General features: G+C 44.4%; 1 protein-coding gene across 2 annotated transcripts in view; it reads right to left on the bottom strand.

Annotated features, from left to right (window-relative positions):
- Positions 1–21,348, bottom strand: part of ca16b (carbonic anhydrase XVI b) — a 291,063-nt gene that overhangs the window by 53,712 nt on the left and 216,003 nt on the right. For both annotated transcript variants that reach the window (XM_071381241.1, XM_071381233.1), the window contains exons 5-8: positions 12,572–12,667; positions 10,031–10,097; positions 4,314–4,471; positions 364–562 (exon numbers count right to left, since the gene is read on the bottom strand). In XM_071381241.1, coding sequence (XP_071237342.1) covers positions 364–562; positions 4,314–4,471; positions 10,031–10,097; positions 12,572–12,667 — 520 coding nt within the window. The remainder of the gene's footprint in view (positions 1–363; positions 563–4,313; positions 4,472–10,030; positions 10,098–12,571; positions 12,668–21,348) is intronic.

Here is a 21,348-nt window from a genome sequence, read left to right as displayed (position 1 = left end):
GAGAGAGCCCACGTTTAAAGAGGCAGGAGCCTTTCTGGATGGATGGACTCGAGCGGTTTTAGCGGAGCCTCAACTAACAATGTTTGTGATGGAAAATAAAGCAAGAAAAAATGATTTTATCCAAAGAGAGAGAAAGGCAATAAATAACTGAAAGTCTGTATGAGTGAGTGAGTATGAGTTAATACATGGTATGGAAAAATGACAGGGACTGAGTGACAGAGTGAGAGTCAGCATAAGGTCAGATCAGGTGTAGTGGTCCCTCTGGATGCGTCTGTGGTGCCGTGGGGGTCTGTCCCCAGGCTGTCAAGCAGGCGTCTCTGACTGACTGACTGACTAACTAGAAGAGACTGTGTATTGTGGTACCTCTGGATGCGTCTGTGGTGCCATCTGTACCCAGTCCCAGGTTGTCGGTCAGGTCCCTCTGCCAGGCATCTTTAACAGCAGACTTCAACACCTCCCGGTTGTCCAGGTCCTGGAGGGGTCTGTAGTTGTTTCTCAGGTACTCTACCGACTTCACATGGTCCTGCTGCTCCGTGGTGAAGATGGAGTAGAACGCCTCCAGCTAAACACAGAGAGAGAGGGAGCGAGAGAGAGAGAGAGATGGTCTTCAGTAAGGCATGAACAGGGGTGGTTGCGCGTGTGTGTGTGTTTATGTGCGTTTGCGTGTGTGCTGGGTGGAAGGGGTGTCCCTGAAGTAAAGGACATGAACGGGCTGCTGTTCCGCTCAACTGGCCCGAGGAGTGTGTAACATTTCAATGGGGCCAATCTGCTGACATGGATGGCTTTGACTGATTTCCTACAGAGCGCTGTAATGACTACACATTATGATCGGCTGGAATCATGGACGCACGGAGAAATGAATTACAGATTCATAAGAGACCATCTGTGAACGCCATAAAACATCGCAGAACACAGTCAATACGTTCCATCCCGCTAACCAATACAGAACAAAGGATGTGTCCTCTGCTGCAAGTTTATGGACATATCTCGTCCGGAGCTCTTCAAATATGTACTGTACACTCAAGGAAATAATATGTGGATATGTCAATAGATGTGTGTATAACCAAGTGTTGGACATACAGTACAAAGACATTAAACAGCCCTGGTTTGGTGCGTAATAGTCAACCGGGTGTCAGAGGGGATTGAAAAGCCTGCACCACGCTGGGTGCACGTTTTGGTTCTTGCCCTAGCACTACACAGCTGATTCAAATAACCAACCCATCATCAAGATTAGATGATTTGAATCAGATGTTTAGGGCAAGAAACTAAACGTGCACCCAGAGGGGGCCCGAGGACAGAGTTTGGGATACCCTGCTATAGATAGGCTTGTACTATGGGAAAGAGTAGTTTTGGCTGCGACGGAGGTTACTGTATAGAGTAGGTTTTCAAGGTGTTTGTGGGGGCTGTGCTTTGTGGTAATTTGGCCAGGTTCCGGTGGAGTTTTCTATGCGGGCTAAACTGAAACGCAACGCTTCGGTCGTAGATCCGACCATGGATGTGGTGGCATTTCGGGGAAACTCAAGAGCCATGCTTTCTTTGGAGGGGTGGATTGTGGATTTTGCTCAATGGAGAAGTATATATATATTTTTTTTAATCTTAAAATCAATGTTGTCACAGTTGCTTCTTGTTGAAGAGGCAGCTGCTAACGTTAGCTTGCTATAGCTAGCCATCGTCTTCCTCCGTCTCTGAATGAATTTGTGTCTATTTCTTTCTATCTGGCAAAATAAGAGAGCTAGATTTTGTTTGTGTAATGCCATATGTCGATAACATAGCTAAGTTTGTCACTGGTATGGGCTAGTAAATATCCTAAACCTAGCCAGCTAGACGGTGATAGCCACAAGCTAAAACCGGGGGGAGAGGGAGGAGATAATTCACTTCCTGTTTAATCTAATCTGCTGTTGGCTTGCTAATGTTCACTCAAATATGTATTTCCACATGTAAATGATCAAATTAGATTTGTATTCTATAAAGACTGCAATTGTGTCAATATGTTGTGAATATTGTAAAAAAATCATCACAGCCATTTTCCATACTAAAAAGTGAAGTTCCACCTACAGCTTACCATGTACAGTAGACTACAGGCAATATGTTCCTCCACCATGTACAGTAGACTACAGGCAATATGTTCCTCCACATTGTACAGTAGACTACAGGCAATATGTTCCTCCACATTGTACAGTAGACTACAGGCAATATGTTCCTCCACATTGTACAGTAGACTACAGGCAATATGTTCCTCCACATTGTACAGTAGGCAACAGGCAATATGTTCCTCCACATTGTACAGTAGGCAACAGGCAATATGTTCCTCCACATTGTACAGTAGGCAACAGGCAATATGTTCCTCCACCATGTACAGTCGTGGCCAAAAGTTTTGAGAATGACACAAATATTAATTTTCACAAAGTCTGCTGCTTCAGTGTCTTTAGATATTTTTGTCAGATGTTACTATGGAATACTGAAGTATAATTACAAGCATGTCATAAGTGTCAAAGGCTTTTATTGACAATTACATGAAGTTGATGCAAAGAGTCAATATTTGCAGTGTTGACCCTTCTTTTACCAAGACCTCTGCAATCCGCCCTGGCATGCTGTCAATTAACTTCTGGGCCACATCCTGACTGATGGCAGCCCATTCTTGCATAATCAATGCGTGGAGTTTGTCAGAACTTGTGGGGTTTTGTTTGTCCACCCTCCTCTTAAGGATTGACCATGACCACAAGTTCTCAATGGGATTAAGGTCTGGGGAGTTTCCTGGCCATGGACCCAAAATATCGATGTTTTGTTCCCCGAGCCACTTAGTTATCACTTTTGCCTTATGGCAAGGTGCTCCATCATGCTGGAAAAGGCATTGTTTGTCACCAAACTGTTCCTGGATGGTTGGGAGAAGTTCTCTCGGAGGAAGTGTTTGTACCATTCTTTATTCATGGCTGTGTTCTTAGGCTAAATTGTGAGTGAGCCCACTCCCTTGGCTGAGAAGCAAACCCACACATGAATGGTCTCAGGATGCTTTACTGTTGGCATGACACATGAGTGATGGTAGCGCTCACCTTGTCTTCTCCGGACAAGCTTTTTTCCGGATGCCCCAAACAATCGGAAAGGGGATTCATCAGAGAAAATGACTTTACCTCAGTCCTCAGCAGTCCAATCCCTGTACCTTTTGCAGAATATCAGTCTGTCCCTGAATATCAGTCTGTCCCCCAAAAGTCTTCGCCTCACTGTGCATGCAGATGCACTCACACCTGCCTGCTGCCATTCTTGAGCAAGCTCTGTACTGGTGGTGCCCTGATCCCGCAGCTGAATCAACTTTAGGAGACGGTCCTGGCGCTTGCTGGACTTTCGTGGGCGCCCTGAAGCCTTCTTCACAACAATTGAACCGCTCTCCTTGAAGTTCTTGATGAGCCGATAAATGGTTGATTTAGGTGCAATCTTACTGGCAGCAATATCCTTGCCTGTGAAGCCCTTTTTGTGCAAAGCAATGATGACAGCACATGTTTTCTTGCAGGTAACCATGATTGACAGAGGAAGAACAATGATTCTAAGCACCACCCTCCTTTTGAAGCTTCCAGTCTGTTATTCAAACTCAATCAGCATGACAGAGTGATCTCCAGCCTTGTCCTCGTCAACACTCACACCTGTGTTAATGAGAGAATCACTGACATGATGTCAGCTGGTCCTTTTGTGGCAGGGCTGAAATGCAGTGGAAATGTTTTTTTTGTGATTCAGTTCATTTGCATGGCAAATAGGGACTTCGCAATTAATTGCAATTCATCTGATCACTCTTCATAACATTCTGGAGTATATGCAAATTGCCATCATACAAACTGAGGCAGCAGACTTTGTGAAAATTAATATTTGTGTCATTCTCAAAACTTTTGGCCACGACTGTACTGTAGGCTACAGGCAATATGTTCCTCCACCATGTACAGTAAGCTACAGGCAATATGTTCCTCCACCATGTACAGTAGGCTACAGGCAATATGTCCCTCCACCGTGTGAGTCATAAAAATTACAATATTGCATTCGGGGCTTTCCAGCAGTTTTTATACGTGGGGAGCATAAATTGTACAATTGTAAACTGACAAAGAATTTTGAAAGTTACATAAATATCTGTTAGAGTCCATTACCTGCTACCTGGACTATAATGTTTGATACACAGAGAAGGAGGAGGAAGGAGAGAAGGAGGAGGAGGAAGGAGAGAAGGAGGAGGAGGAAGGAGAGAAGGAGGGGAGTAGGGGAATAGGGGAGAAGTAGGTGGGTGTATAGAAACAGTGGGATGATAGTGTGTATGTGTCTGTGCATGTGTAACTGACCTGTGAGTGGGAGAGGAAAAGGGGCCTGGATAAGATGATCCACTCGACCACCTTGCTGCAGGGCGGGATGGTGAGAGAGCCTGTGTATCGGTAGTAACTCCCCAACGATGATGGTAGCAGATCCCTCAGGACGAATGAACTCAGGAATGTCTCCTTCTCTGGAGGGTGGAGAGAGAACACATAAGCACATATTAACACAAAGAAACACACACTAACACTGCATCCTTCTCTTGAGGGGAGAGAGGACACAGGAACTCACACATCAACACAGAGAAACACATTCAAACACAGCCATACCCACAGCCCACACACAGTACACACTGAGCGACCCACACAATGTACACAAAGCGCAGGCATAATTATCCCCACATAATTAAATTGAAAATGCATACATTATATTGTATCTTTACGCCTTTTTCAATCACCACATGTTTAGAATATAGTGGATTTATTTACCTCACATGTCAAGTATTTCATTTTAAACGAGGTAGAACGTTCTGTGTTTATTAACAACTGACATACAGTACCAGTCAAAAGTTTGGACACATCTACTTATTCAAGGGTTTCCTGTATTTTTTATTATTTTCTACATTGTAGAATAATAGTGAAGACATCAAAACTATGAAATAACACATTCAGTTTTCACCAAGGTCCGGAGGTCAAAATGTGTAAAACAATATATATAAAAAATAGTTATCCATCCATCGCTTTTTCCATCGGAATTTTCATGGTTCCCTGACTGTCTAGTTTTTTTTAATGACTGTTAGCAAGCTGGGTAGAGTGAAGAGACTATAATTGTAGTAGGTCCATTATCAATTCTACACAGCTTGGTGTATTTCGCACATCACTACTTCACAGGTAAGACATTTGACAGTAAACCTTTTTTTGTTGTTGACCAAAATGATTTGGCAAAAATGTTTTCTGGAACATAAAAAGGTGTATGCCATCTGTAAATACAAATACAATTGTTAGACTAGTTGGTTGTGCCATGGAAAAAGCCAAGAACCTTCCCGCTAGCCATGGTTGGCTGATATAATAGTTGGGCTGGACATGCCGAGAGATGAGGTCAGATTGGTCTGCCATGTAGCATGCTTCTGTCTATAACATGAGCTGCTCAGTATGTGTGGATAATTCTTCCTACCAAGGCTTTTTTGAAATATATCATAGAGAACTGAACTGCAAAAGTGTTGCTACTGCTCTCAACATTGCTGCCCTGAATTGAACAGCAACTATCGACAAAGATCAGACGGAAAAATGTGTGATGGACTACTTTCTGGAGGACGATCTTGCCGTGCTGACTCTCTCTGACTCAGAAGATTAAGAAATCCCTCATTTAGGTAAAAACATTTTCATTGAACAAGACAATGTAGAGTCTTCTGATGACAGTTACGGGGAATAAATGACTATCAACAGTGTTGTTGTCACGGAAGAAGTTGATCAAGTTTTGAAATCAGTGGAAGGCCCAGTGGAAGCAGAGTATGATTGCAAATGAGGAGGGAGTCGAAAAGAGAACACAGAAGGCTGTTGTATAAAACATCTGTCTACGGATTACATCTTCAAACTAAGGGCAACCATGGTATCCATGACAGAGAGGGAGAAGCGTTCATCTATGTATACTGGTAAGAGTCTAGATACATTTTCAGATATTATTCCTTTGTAATTTTGTCAGAAAGTCATTTTCAACGTACTGTTAGCTAGCTAGCTAACGTTAGCTGGCTGTCTCGCTAGCTAACGTTACGTGTATGATCTGTGTAGTAATTTTATTAGTATCTCAGAAAGCTATTTGCATTGCTAGTTATAGCCTAATGTTAGCTAAATAGCAAACATTGAACCTACAGTGGGGAGAACAAGTATTTGATACACTGCCGATTTTGCAGGTTTTCCTACTTACAAAGCATGTAGAGGTCTGTAATTATTATCATAGGTACACTTCAACTATGAGAGACGGAATCCAGAAAAATCCAGAAAATCACATTGTATGATTTTTAAGTAATTAATTTGCATTTTATTGCATGACATAAGTATTTGATCACCTACCAACCAGTAAGAATTCCGGCTCTCACAGACCTGTTAGTTTTTCTTTAAGAAGCCCTCCTGTTCTCCACTCATTACCTGTATTAACTGCACCTGTTTGAACTCGTTTTTTTTCTGGGGAAAAACTATTTGTGCCAGATTGAATTGGCTTGTTTGACACATTTGATGTATGGGTAGTAAGGTAGCTAAGATCTGGAGACAATCTGGCATTGTAAAGTGGAGGCTGAAGACATTCTAGGGTAGTAAAGTGGAGGCTGATGACAATCTGGGGTAGTAAAGTGGAGGCTGAAGACAATCTGTGGTAGTAACGTGGGAGCTGGAGACAATCCGGGGTAGTCAAGTGGAGGCTGACGACAATCCAGGGCAGTCAAGTGGAGGCTGAAGACAATCCGGGGTAGTAAAGTGGGCGCTTGAGACAATCGGGGTAGTCAAGTGGGAGCTAGAGACAATCTGGGGTAGTAAAGTGGGCGCTGGAGAAATTCTGGAGTAGTCAAGTGGGAGCTGGAGACAATCTGGGGTAGTAAAGTGGGAACTGGAGACAATCTGGGGTAGTAAAGTGGGAACTGGAGACAATCTGGGGTAGTCAAGTGGGAACTGGAGACAATCTGGGGTAGTCAAGTGGGAACTGGAGACAATCTGGGGTAGTCAAGTGGGAACTGGAGACAATCTGGGATAGTAAAGTGAGAACTGGAGACAATCTGGGATAGTAAAGTGAGAACTGGAGACAATCTGGGGTAGTCAAGTGGGAACTGGAGACAATCGGGGTAGTAAAGTGGGAACTGGAGACAATCTGGGATAGTAAAGTGAGAACTGGAGACAATCGGGGTAGTAAAGTGGGAACTGGAGACAATCTGGGATAGTAAAGTGAGAACTGGAGACAATCTGGGGTAGTCAAGTGGGAACTGGAGACAATCGGGGGTAGTAAAGTGAGAACTGGAGACAATCTGGGGTAGTAAAGTGAGAACTGGAGACAATCTGGGGTAGTCAAGTGGGAACTGGAGACAATCGGGGTAGTAAAGTGGGAACTGGAGACAATCTGGGATAGTAAAGTGAGAACTGGAGACAATCTGGGGTAGTCAAGTGGGAACTGGAGACAATCGGGGTAGTAAAGTGGGAACTGGAGACAATCTGGGGTAGTAAAGTGGGAACTGGAGACAATCGGGGGTAGTAAAGTGAGAACTGGAGACAATCTGGGATAGTAAAGTGAGAACTGGAGACAATCTGGGGTAGTCAAGTGGGAACTGGAGACAATCGGGGTAGTAAAGTGGGAACTGGAGACAATCTGGGATAGTAAAGTGGGCGCTGGAGAAATTCTGGGGTAGTAGAGTGGGAACTGCAGACAATCTGGAGTGGCAACAGGACACTAAACTTGGGGTTGAGATATAAACCATGTCATCTGGTACGTGGAAGAACCTTCTAACTGTCATGTAGGTTTCTATCGAAGGATGAGGAGGGCGCCTCACTGTGAACTATGGAGCGTGGGCGGGACATGGGACGGAAAGTGGACGTGACTGTACAACATACTTATCTGAACGGAAGCACCTTTCCGTTCCCGACATCGTGAGCTGCGTCAGTATTCACCGCATCTCTACTACCCGCCTGCCCTCAGACAGCACAGCTGTATCATGGCGCTGCCTCAGACCTGCTGATGGATGGATGGCTGAGGCTAACAAGCTAGCGGAAACCCTGCCACCGCCACCCCGCTAGAAGAGAAGACATTAAATGTGCATCCCAAATGGCACCCTATCACCTATGTATTGCACTACCTTTGACCAGAGCCCTATGGGCCGTGGTCAATAGGGCTGTGGTCAAAAGTAGTGCACTACGTAGTGAATAGCGTGCCATTTGGGACGCAGCCTAATTACCCAGCTAGAGGGCCAGGAGCCTCCCTTTGACCATCAAAACAACACCACAACCCAGGCTGACCGGACCCAGCCCTTCCTCCAACAAGGAGGGCCTCTAGATTCAACACAAGTCTGAATGCTCAACACCGAGGGCGGTTTACCGGAGGCCTATTCCTGATCTAAAAACACTTTAATTGGAGATTCTCTACGGAGCATGCTTTTAAATCCTAGGAGTAGGCTTGATCTGTGTTCGGGAGACCATGTGTAGTGACTTGATTGGCCTACCTCACAGAGTAACCACTTTAGACATCTAAATCAAGCGATACCGCCTGCATGCTAGCCCCATTTTTGCCCTGTTCCAGCCATGGCAGATCATCCAGTATAGGGAGTCAGTGTAATGAATGGGAGAGAGACCCAGAGAAGCACGAAGGATACAGTTGTGTGAGATTAATCAGCATGAGTAAAGAGGTCTGCATTTTACGGCTATATGCTCTCAGTTTATTCCGTTCCTCCATTAACACGTCTTCTCTCCGTCTCTGAGTTGACCCACATAAAGAGAACCACGTCAGTAGCACATTGTTAAACCAGCCGTATGTGTTGGTACACACAAAGCGTGCGGGCGCACACACACACACACACACACACACACACACACACACACACACACACACACACACACACACACACACACACACACACACACACACACACACACACACACACACACACACACACAGACAGCTGCATGGCTCAATAGAGCTGTGTGTGTGTGTGTGTGTGTGTGTGTGTGTGTGTGTGTGTGTGTGTGTGTGTGTGTGTGTGTGTGTGTGTGTGTGTGTGTGTGTGTGTGTGTGTGTGTGTGTGTGTGTGTGTGTGTGTGTGTGTGTGTGTGTGTGTGTGTGTGTGTGTATATGGACCAAAGTATTATGGACACATGCTAAAGCACATTTAAATGGACAGGTAGAGACACGACATAACGCATGTTTGTAGAGACACCAGCTTCCAACCACACTCCGCTCGCAGCTCACACCAACTCTGATTTCATACAACACGCACTGCAGTTAGGCACATCTGTCTCCCCCTAGCATTAAAGATTAATGGTGCAAGCAAGCGTGCATCTGATGTTGCCGCTGTGAAAGTTCTCTCTGTCTGTGTGTGTGTATGTGAGCAAGCGATGGAGCGTTGACTAATTGAGGCTTAGATGCAATTAACTGTTCCGTCTCTTCTTTGCGGCGCTACACAGAGAAGCAGGGAGCGGTGGTAGCTCACTGTGCTGCCTTCGTCTTGATGCAGGACCGGGCTCAGAGCTTGTGGTCATACTAATTTGGGAAAAAAAATGACCACCAAGGTTAAGTATCTTCAAAAGCCTGAACAAACCGATGGATGACCAGACGAGAGGCACGGAATCTCTAAGTCTGGGAGACGTGTGAGGTCTGAAGCAATCACTTCGCATTAACCTCACAAACAACTATGTCCTTGGGAAATCATTTCTCTGTCTCTTTTTTTAGTTGTGTATGTTTCCTGTCGACATTCATTCAATGCTCTTGTACGTGACTGAAAGCCCTCTTTGGTGAAAGCGATGACGCCTAGGTCCTCTAGCAATCCGTTAGTGTGTCTGTATATCAATGTTTCCGTGTGACGACTGAGAACCTGGTGCTCTACTGATGCTCTGTAGTTTAAAGGCTAAGTGAGAAGTGCTATAGAACTACGGCTGCCGAACAACATCACAGTGAGAACGCAGCAAACTGCTGAGAGCAAGAGCGAGATCGAGTGTGTGCGTGCGCGCGTGAGTGTGTGTGTGTGTGACAGTAGTAGTGTGAGTGCCAGGGGTTTACTCACCGTGGTGTACGACCCGTTTCAGTCCCTGGATGATGGGCTCTACGGCTGGATTGACTCGCCGCCCCACCTGACGACACCGAACAAGAGACAGGCTCTTTTACAGGACAGCCCAGAACAGCAGTTACAGTACCCACACTCAGTTCAGCGTACTCATAATTTATTACCAATATTCCCAGTGTCCTATTTACGCTTAGCGGGGGGGATAAAACGGTGTTGGGACTCCTCCCTAACTCAGGTCAGTCCAATAAGAGCAAAAGTATCTGAGTGTAAATGAGAGTAAATGTAGCTAAGCATTGAATGTGGAAAATAATATGAACCCCCTTATCGACCATTCACACAGCCTTAGGGAACCAAAAGCAGCTCCTCCTCATCGATTAAAGATGGTAAACTGGTGTGTGTGTGTGTGTGTGTGTGTGTGTGTCCTGCTCTGTAAAATGCAATTCAGCAGGATAAATGTGTGCGCGTGCTGATGCTAATTGCTGTAAGCGATAGGCTGTCAGAAACACAGTGGTAGCATTTAGGTCTTCATACACCCAAGGTCCATCACTGTCTATCCACAGACCTACATAGGAACACCTGTGTCCCCATTTCAACCTGCCTGCTTCTCTGATCTGAGAGAGAAAGGACCCTGGCCTAGCCACTCTGTGTGGCTCTGAGTGCTTCAGTAGAGTGCTTCCTAAGTAATAGACCGCATCGTCATAGTAGAACAGGAAATAGAACATCTGACAGACAGAGCGGAGTGAACCTTGATCTAGACAGTGATTACCGTGGGTGTACGCTGGAGAGTGATAAGCTGGAGTGTTGGTGCTGGGTTAAGCGCACACGTGCAAACAAACAGGGAAAGAAAGTGGAGCTCTCCTCCTTGAGGGTGCTCGGTTGAAGCGTCATCATTTGAGGGTTCATTTAATTGCGGAAATAAAATGTTGTTGGTCCCATGTTTCATGAGCTGAAATAAAAGATCCCAGAAATGCTCATCCCTGTTAGTGAGCATTTCTCCTTTGCCAAGATAATCCATCTACCTGACATGTGTGGCATATCAAGAAGTTGATTACACAGCATGATAATTACACAGGTGCACTTTGTGCAAGGGACAATAAAAGGCCATTCTAAAATGTGCAGTTTTGTCACATAACACAATGCCACAGATGTCTCAAGTTGAGGGAGTATGCAATGTTGGCATTCTGAGTGCAGGAATGTCCACCAGAGCTGTTGCCCGAGAATTGACTGTTAATTTCTCTACCATAAGCCACCTCTCCAACATCGTTTTAGAGAATTTGTAACCATGCAGACCATGTGTAACCACGCCAGCCCAGGACCTCCACATCCGGCTTCTTCACCTGCGGGATCATCTGAGAGCAGCCACCCGGACAGCTGATGAAACTGTGGTTTGCACAACTGAAGAATTTCTGTACAAACTGTCTGCTCGTCGTCCTCACCAGGGTCTTGACCTGACTCCAGTTCGGCGTCATAACCGACTTCAGTGGGCAAATTGCTCACCTTTGAGGGACACTGGCACACTGGAGAAGTGTGCTCTTCACGGATGAATTCTGATATGGCGTTGGGTGGGCGAGCGGTTTGCTGACGTTGTGAACAGAGTCCCCAATGGTGGTGGTGGGGTTATGGTATGGACAGGCATAAGCTACGGACAACAAACACAATTGCATTGTGTCGATGGCAATTTGAATGCAGATACCGTGACGAGATCCTGAGGGCCATTGTCGTGCCAACAGATGCATATCTGTAGTATTCCCAGTCATGTGAAATACATAGATTAGGGACTAATACATTTATTTAAACAGACACATTTGTTTTATATGAACTGTAACTCAGTCAAATCTTTGAAATTGTTGCATGTTGCAGTTATATTTTTCTTCAGTATAGAATACCACTAATTGCCCAATAGTTTTTTTTTTTTACAAACCAGGTACTAAGATACTTTTCCTTTAGGGAACGAGAAATATTCCTTGATGTTTACAACTGAAAATTAACTGTAGGCCATTTACTATCCTTCAGAAATATTCCCGGAGTGTGAGGCTGGCTGTGCTAGTCTTTAGGGAAGCCTGCGGTACGGTAAGTTAGAACAAAGTGGTGGTTTAAGGGGATAGCGGAAGAGGAACCCCTTGCTCTCTGACACGGTCTGTGCTTGTCTTTCACCGTAATGTCTCCCTGGAGACATCGGTCGGTCTGTCGGGCTGCCTGCCTGTCTGGGGCACCGACAGAGAGTCACAGCTCTCAGGAGACGGACAATGTGTGTGCGCGAATGAGTGAGACACAAAGAAACAGAGAGAGAGACAGAGAAACAGAGAGAGACCGAGAGAGACCGTTATGTATAATAGGGAAGTTGGAAGGAAAGAGACGACAAATAATAAAGATATTATGTGCCTCAAGAGAGCCAGCAGCTTTCCAATCAGTGTACTGTTGTTCATATCTCCTAATAAGCACTGTATTCCTGGCCTCTGCCTGTTTCATTGTGTTTGGGAACAACTGAGACCAAGAGAACTCTTCAAACAACAACACAGCCCAAAGCCAGTATTACAGTACCTCAAAAAACACAGCCATCGCAGCAATGATGCGCTTCTCCTTGATGGCCGCACTGAGACTGTCAAAGTCATCTGAGTTGTACAGGTATATCTGCATCTGTGAGCAGAGGGGGAGAGAAAGAGGGGAGAGAGAGTGCAGACAGAACGTTAGAGGTGCACATACAGCCAGAGTCTTAACTGTCTCTTGAGTGACTCCAGCATGTCAGAAGAAATCACAAAACATATGTCCTTTCAGCAGGATGTTTTGCAAATAAAGAGTAGGGATTTCGATGGTCATAGAAGTATTTGTTGAAAAGGACTATTTCTTCTCATTTCCCTCCTCCTCTCTGTCATTCGTTCTCTCACACAAACCAACTGTAAATCACACATCCCAGCCTTAAACTGTAATGCTGTATGCCACTGCACTTACAGTAACAGAATCTCCCATCCCAGTGATGTACTGTATCCTACTGTTCTTACAGTAGCATGGTGAGCAGGGATCCACAGTAGGATTATACTCTTCTCATGCACTAAGATCTAACCGTGGGTCGTGCTCTAATGCTTTTAATCACAGCTCCCATATGTGTCGTCTCTGAGGAAAAACATGTAGGCCTATGTGTGTGTGTGTGTGTGTGTGTGTGTGTGTGTGTGTGTGTGTGTGTGTGTGTGTGTGTGTGTGTGTGTACCACAACGCTAGGAGAGAACAGCACCATTAAAAAAGTTCTAGGCAAGATATAATCAAAACTCAACCAAAGTTTTGAAAACAAACAAACTCCTCACTCAAACTGAATATAAAAGATACCCCCTCATCAAACGGCTGTGGCCGCCGTGTCCCGATCTCACCCTGTTTGTTTGTATCATGACTCCCAACTCGTCTGTTGCTCCCTCCCTCCCTCCCTAGGCTCTCTCTCGAGTCTTTAATCATATGAGTAGGCACTGAGCAATGTTCAGGGTTCTAGATGAACTTGTGGCACTGGTGCTCCCAACTTTTTCAGTTGATGTTACCAGCACATGATTTGGTTGCACCAATTTTTTGCCAGTGCGCACCTATAATGACCTAACCAATCTACCTACGTAGCGGTAATCATTTATTTGAATTCGTAAATCTCTATTGATAAACTGGGTAAATCAAGATGTAGCCTACGCCTATTCACAATACAGGTGAATGTATATGCAATAGGAGTGTGTGCATGCATTGAGTTTTGGCTGATTTCATGGGGCTACAGATGAAAAACAATCCGTTTCCCTTCGATCTGAGACTTATTTTATTGTACTGATCCATACCATTTGCATAGGAGAAGCAATCTCTTCTTTTATAAAAGTGCGCTCTGTCTCCAATGACGTCATTCACAGACACACAGAGAGAGAGACAGGGGAGAATGAATAACGTTTTGGGCAATGACTATGGTTTTTTGGTGAAAATCAGCTTTGAAATCAGCATATGGTATTTAGCCTTATGGTTTGCACAAACAAAATACTAGGGTAGTGAATTGATGTTAGCTTCAGCTGTAAGCAAGGAAAGTTAGCCTACAAAGCTGGAAGCTACCGGTATCTTCTTAAATTGTAAATTGTTCTAGCCTGTAATGGACATTGTTTTATGAACAGTTATTAAGTTGCAACATTTCTACATGCCTTGTTGCATTGTTCAAGTGCATTAACTTCTGTGCAGCATGAGTGGGGAGCTAACATGATGAAACCCATACTTCCAATGATTGCAGTGGTTCCTCAGGACAGGCTAAAGTCGGCAATGAGTAAGTGGCGCAGGCAAGGAGCAGACGGTCGCGCTACACAGGGACATCGGCTGCGCTGATAGACAGACTTGATCCTCTCTCAATCAGTAGACGACGTGAGACACATTCCTTCAAGGAACGAAGGAACAAAGTTTTGGTATACCAAAATCAAATCAAATCAAATTGTATTGGTCACATACACATGGTTAGCAGATGTTACTGCGAGTGTAGCGAAATGCTTGTGCTTCTAGTTACAACAGCGTAGTAATATCTAACAAGTAATCTAACAAATTCACAACGACTACCTTATACACACAAATGTAAAGGGATGAATAAGAGCATGTACATATAAATATATGGATGAGCGATGGCCGTGCGGCATAAGCAAGATGCAGTAGATGGTATAGAATACAGTATACAGTTGAAGTCGGAGGTTTACATACACTTAGGTTGGAGTCATTAAACTCGTTTTTTAACCACTCCACAAATTTCTTGTTCACAAACTATAGTTTTGGCAAGTCGGTTAGGACATCTACCTTGTGCATGAAAAAAACAAATTTTTCCAACTGTTGTTTACAGACAAATTATTTAACTTACAATTCACTGTATCACAATTCCAGTGGGTCAGAAGTTTACATACACTAAGTTGACTGTGCCTTTAAACAGCATGGAAAATTCCAGAAAATTATGGCATGGCTTTAGAAGCTTCTGATAGGTTAGTGTATTTCAAGGCCTACCATCAAACTCAGTGCCTCTTCGCTTGACATTATGCGAAAATCAAAAGAAATCAGCCAAGACCTCAGAAAAAAAATGTAGACCTCCACAAGTCTGGTTCATCCTTGGGAGCAATTTCCAAACGCCTGAAGGTACCACGTTCATATGTACAAACAATAGTACGCAACTATAAACACCATGGGACCATGCAGCTGTCATACCACTCAGGAAGGAGATGTGTTCTGTCTCCTAGAGATGAACGTACTTTGGTGCAAATAGTGCAAATCAATCCAAGAACAACAGCAAATTACCTTGTGAAGATGCTGGAGGAAACAGGTACAAAATTATCTATATCCACAGTAAAACCTATATCGACATAACCTGAAAGGCCGCTCAGCAAGGAAGAAGCCACTGCTCCAAAACCGCCATAAAAAAGCCAGACTATGGTTTGCAACTGCACATGGGGACAAAGAGCATACTTTTTGGAGAAATGTCCTCTGGTCTGATGAAACAAAAATAGAACTGTTTGGCCATAATGACCATTGTTATGTTTGGAGGAAAAAGGGGGAAGCTTGCAAGCCAAAGAACACCATCCCAACCTTGAAGCACTGGGGTGGCAGCATCATGTTGTGGGGGTGCTTTGCTGCAGGAGGGACTGGTGCACTTCACAAAATAGATGGCATCATGAGGCAGGGAAATTATGTGGATATATTGAAGCAAAATCTCAAGACATCAGTCAGGAAGTTAAAGCTGGTCAAAAAAGGGTCTTCCAAATGGACAATGACCCCAAGCATACTTACAAAGTTGTGGCAAAATGGCTTAAGGACAACAAAGTCAAGGTATTGGAGTGGCCATCACAAAGCCCTGACCTAAATCCTATAGAAATTGTGTGGGCAGAACTGAAAAAGCGTGTGCATTCAAGGAGGCCTACAAACCTGACTCAGTTACACCAGCTCTGCCAGAACGTTTGGCTAGCCTTCCACAATTTAAAGGCAATTTAAAGGCAATGCTACCAAATACTAATTGAGTGTATGTAAACTTCTGACCCACTGGGATTGTGATGAAAGAAATAAAAGCTGAAATAAATCATTCTCTCTACTATTATTCTGACATTTCACATTCTTAAAATAAAGTGGTGATCCTAACTGACCTAAAACAGGGAATTTTTACTGGGATTAAGTGTCAGCAATTGTGAAAAACTGAGTTGAAATGTATTTGGCTAAGGTGTATGTAAACTTCTGACTTCAATTGTATATGATATGGGTAATGTTGGATATGTAGACATTATTAAAGTGGCATTAATTAAAGTGACTACTGATACCTTTAAATGTATTAAAGTGGCCAGAGATTTGAGTCTGTATGTTGGCAGCAGCCACTCTATGTTAGTGATGGCTGTTTAACAGTCTGTTGGCCTTGAGATAGAAGCTGTTTTTCAGTCTCTCTGTCCCAGCTTTGATGCACCTGTACTGACCTCGCCTTCTGGATGATAGCGGGGTGAACAGGCAGTGGCTCGGGTGGTTTTTCCTTGATTATCTTTTTGGCCTTCCTGTGACATCGGGTGCTGTAGGTGTCCTGGAGGGCAGGTAGTTTGCCCCCGGTGATGCGTTGTGCAGACCGCACAACCCTCTGGAGAGCCTTGCGGTTGTGGGCGAAGCAGTTGACGTATCAGGCGGTGATACAGCCCGACAGGATGCTCTTGATTGTGCATCTGTAAAAGTTTGTGAGTGTTGTAGGTGACAAGCCGAATTTCTTCAGCCTCCTGAGGTTGAAGAGACGCTGTTGTGCCTTCTTCACCACACTGTCTGTATGAGTGGACAATTTCAGTTTGTCTGTGATGTGTACGCTGAGGAACTTAAAAACTTCCCACCTTCTCCACTACTGTACTATCAATGTGGATGGGGGGATGCTCCCTCTGCTGTTTCCTGAAGTCCACGATCATCTCATTTGTTTTGTTGATGTTGAGTGAAAGGTTAATTTCCTGACACCTCACTCCGAGGGCCCTCGCCTCCTCCCTGTAGGCCGTCTCGTCGTTGTTGGTAATCAAGTCTACCACTCTAGTGTCGTCTGAAAACTTGATGATTGAGTTGGAGGCGTGCATGGCCACGCAGTCATGGGTGAACAGGGAGTACAGGAGAGGGCTGAGAATGCACCCTTGTGGGGCCCCAGTGTTGAGGATCAGCATGGTGGAGATGTTGTTTCCTACCCTCACCACCTGGGGGCGCCCCGTCAGAAAGTCCAGGACCCAGTTGCACAGGACGAGGTTGAGACCCAGGGTCTTGAGCTTAATGACGAGTTTGGAGGGTACTATGGTGTGAACAGCATTCTTACATAGGTATTCCTCTTGTCCAGATGGGATAGGGCAATGTGCAGTGTGATGGCGATTGTGTCGTCTGTGGACCTATTGGGGTGGTAAGCAAATTGGAGTGGGTCTAGGGTGTCAGGTAGGGTGGAGGTGATATAATCCTTGACTAGTCTCTCAAAGCACTTCATGATGACAGAAGTGAGTGCTGCGGGGCGATAGTAATTTAGTTCAGTTACCTTAGTTTTCTTGGTGAACAGGAATGGTGGCCATCTTGAAGCATGTAGACACAGCAGACTGGGATAGCGATTGATTATGTCCGTAAACACACCAGCCAGCTGGTCTGTGCTTGTTCTGAGGATGCGGCTAGGGATGCCATCTGGGCCTGCAGCCTTGCGAGGGTTAACACGTTTAAATGTTTTACTCACGTTGGCCATGGTAAAGGAGAGCCCACAGGCTTTGGTAGCGGGCCGTGTCAGTGGCACTGTATTGTCCTCAAAGCAAAGTTGTTTAATTTGTCTGGGAGCAAGACGTCGATGTCTGTGCCGGGGCTGGTTTTCTTTTTTAATCAGTGATTGACTGTAGACCCTGCCACATACGTCTCCTGTTTGAGTTGTTGAATTGCCGTTGGGGCGGCAGGGTAGCTTAGTGGTTAGAGCGTTGGACTAGTAACCGAAATGTTTTAAGTTCGAATCCCCGAGCTGACAAGGTACAATCTGTTGTTCTGCCCTTGAACAGGCAGTTAACCCACTGTTCCTAGGCCGTCATTGAAAATAAGAATGTGTTCTTATTGACTGACTTGCCTAGTTAAATAAAGGTCAAATAAATTGATTAAAAAAAAGAAATAATTGCAACTCTACTTTGTCTCTATACTGATGCTTTACTTGTTTGATTGCCTTGCGGAGGGAATAGCTACACTGTTTGTATTCGGTCATATTTCCAGTCGCCTTGCCATGTTTAAAAGTGGTGGTTCGAGCTTTCAGTTTGCGAGAATGCTGCCATCAATCCACGGTTTCTGGTTAGGGAAGGCGAGGTTAATAGTCACAGTGGGTACAACACCGATGCACTTGCTAATAAACTCGCTCACCGAGTCAGCGTATACATCAATGTCATTGTCTGAGGCTATCCGGAACATATCCAAGTCCACGTGATCGATAGCAATCTTGAAGCGTGGAATCCGATTGGTCAGACCAGCATTGGATAGACCTGAGCACGGGCATTTCCTGTTTCAGTTTCTGTCTGTGGGCTGGGAGCAACAAAATGGAGTCATGGTCAGATTTGCTAAAGGGAGGGCAGGGGAGGGCTTTGTTTGCATCGCGGAAGTTTGAGCAGCAATGATCCAGAATGCTACCAGCTCGTGTCGCGCATTCAATATGCTGATAGAATTTAGGAAGCCTTGTTCTCAGATTAGCTTTGTTAAAATCCCCAGCTACAATAAATGCAGCCTCCGGATATATGGTTTCCAGTTTACATAGAGTCCAGTGAAGTTCTTCCAGGGTCGTCGAGGTATCTGCTTGGGGGGGAAGGGGGTTACATGGCTGTGACTATAATCGAAGACAATTCTCTTGGTAGGTAATGCGGTCGGCATTTGATTGTAAGGAATTCTAGGTCAGGTGAACAAAAGGACTGGAGTTCCTGTCTGTTGTTGTGATTACACCATGAGTCATTAATCATAAGGCATACACCCCCGCCCTTCTTCTTACCAGAGAGATGTTTGTTTCTGTCGGCGTGATGCGTGAAGATACCGGGTGACTGTACCGACTCTGACAACATATCCTGTGTGAGCCATGTTTCCGTGAAAGAGAGAATGTTCCAATCTCTGATGTCTCTCTGGAAGGCAACTCGTGCCCTAATTTCGTCCACCTTGTGGTCTAGAGATTGGACATTGGTGAGTAATATGCTCGGAAGCAGTGAATGGTGTGCTCGCCTTCTAAGCCTGACCAGTAGGCCGCTCCGTCTGCCTCTCCTGCGACAACCCCGTTGTTTTGGGTCGGCCTCTGGGATAAGATCCCATGTCCAGGGTGGAGGTCTGAACAAAGAATTCGCTTAGGGAAAGACGTATTCCTGGTCGTAATGGTGGTACGTTGACATCGCTTTTATATCCAATAGTTCTTCCCGGCTGTATGTAATAACATTTGAGATTTTCTGGGGTAACAATGTAAGAAATAATACATGAAAAAAACAAATTACTGCATAGCTTCAGAAGGACCTGAAGCGAGGCGACCATCTCTGTCGGCGCCATGTCTAACCATTCAACACTTAAAGGAAAAATCCATCCAAAAACGATATCTTGGTATTTGTTTCATTAGTCCATTGTTGATATAGTCCCAAATGTTTTGCATGTCAGCAATCAAGCTTTCGAGATATATAACATTCACAATATGGGAATACAGTAGTATGATGCATTTTGCATCATATGATGCTGCGTTTTGCATCATATAATGCTAAATCCATCATACCAGCTGTATTTCTGTATTTTTTAAGTTATATATCTGGAAAACTTGATTGCTGACATGCAAAACATTTTGGGAATATATCAATACATTTTTTTCACTGGCACCCTGCGACCAATTAAAATTTGGTGTCGCACTGCCAAGTCAAAGGGTTGCAAAAGCGAGTGTTTTGGTTGCAGTTTGAAACCTGCTTGTTGCTCCTCTCTTCCAGGAATAATTGGATGAATCAGCCATCAGACAGCCATGAACATTATCTACTGGGACAGTAGATAATGCTCAGGAATGGTCCTCTGTCTGGAGCATTAATACACACACAAGGCTTTGTGATTTATACATAAGCTATTGCACGTCATTAAAATAAGTTTGTTTGCCACAGCCGCAAACAAATGTGTCCTCATGGTTTGGATCAAGTTCATAGGATCTGGTTGAGGCAAGACTTCCTTCGCAAGACGTACAGCTACACTCGTCAGTCGCGTGAGACTAGATATAGGGCTTCTTCCAATGAGGTTGAACCTGGTTAACACCTCACCGTGTCCGCTGCGGATCAAACCTACAGTGGCAAGAAAAAGTATGTGAACCCTTTGGAATTACCTGGATTTCTGCATAAATTGGTTATAACATTTTATCTGATCTTTGTTTAAGTCACAACAATAGACAAACACAGTGTGCTTAAACTAATAACACACACATTATTGTATTTTTCTTGTCTATATAATTGAATATATAATTTAAACTTTCACAGTGTAGGTTGGAAAAAGTATGTGAACCACTAAGCTAATGACTTCTCCTAAAGCTTATTGGAGTCAGGAGTCAGCTACCCTGGAGTCCAATCAATGAGACGAGATTGGAGATGTTGGTAAGAGCTGCCCTGCCCTATAAAAAACACTCACAAAATGTGAGTTTGCTATTCACAAGAAGCATTGCCTGATGTGAACCATGCCTTGAACAAAAGAGATCTCAGAAGATCTAATATTAAGAATTGTTGACTTGCATAAAGCTGGAACGGGGTTACAAAAGTATCTCTAAAAGCCATGATGTTCATCAGTCCACGGTAAGACAAATTGTCTACAAATGGAGATAGTTCAGCACTGTTGCTACTCTCCCAAGGAGTGGCCGTACTGCAAAGATGATTGCAAGAGCACAGCGCAGAATGCTCAATGAGGGTAAGAAGTGTCAGCTAAAGACTTACAGAAATCTCTGGAACATTCTAACATCTCCGTTGACGAGTCTACGATTCGTAAAACACTAAACAAGAATGGTGTTCATGGGAGGACACCACGGAAGAAGCCACTGTTGTCCAAAAAAAACATTGCTGCACGCAAAAGAGCACCTGGATTTTCCACAGCGCTACTGGCAAAATAATCTGTGGACAGATTAAACTAAAGTTGTGTTGTTTGGAAGGAACACACAACACTATGTGTGGAGGAAAAAAAGGCACAGCACACCAACGGCAAAACCTCAACCTCACTGTAAAGTATGGTGGAGGGAGCATCATGGTTTGGGACTGCTTTGCTGCCTCAGGGCCTGGACAGCTTGCTATCATTGAAGGAAAAATAAAGACCTTTTGCAGGAGAATAAGGCTATCCGTCCGCCAATCGAAGCT

This window comes from Salvelinus alpinus, chromosome 2 (assembly GCF_045679555.1).
Source record: "Salvelinus alpinus chromosome 2, SLU_Salpinus.1, whole genome shotgun sequence".
In the NCBI taxonomy this organism is placed as follows: Eukaryota; Metazoa; Chordata; class Actinopteri; order Salmoniformes; family Salmonidae; genus Salvelinus; species Salvelinus alpinus.
Note: the sequence above shows the minus strand (reverse complement) of the source record. Positions and strands in the feature narration are given on the sequence as shown.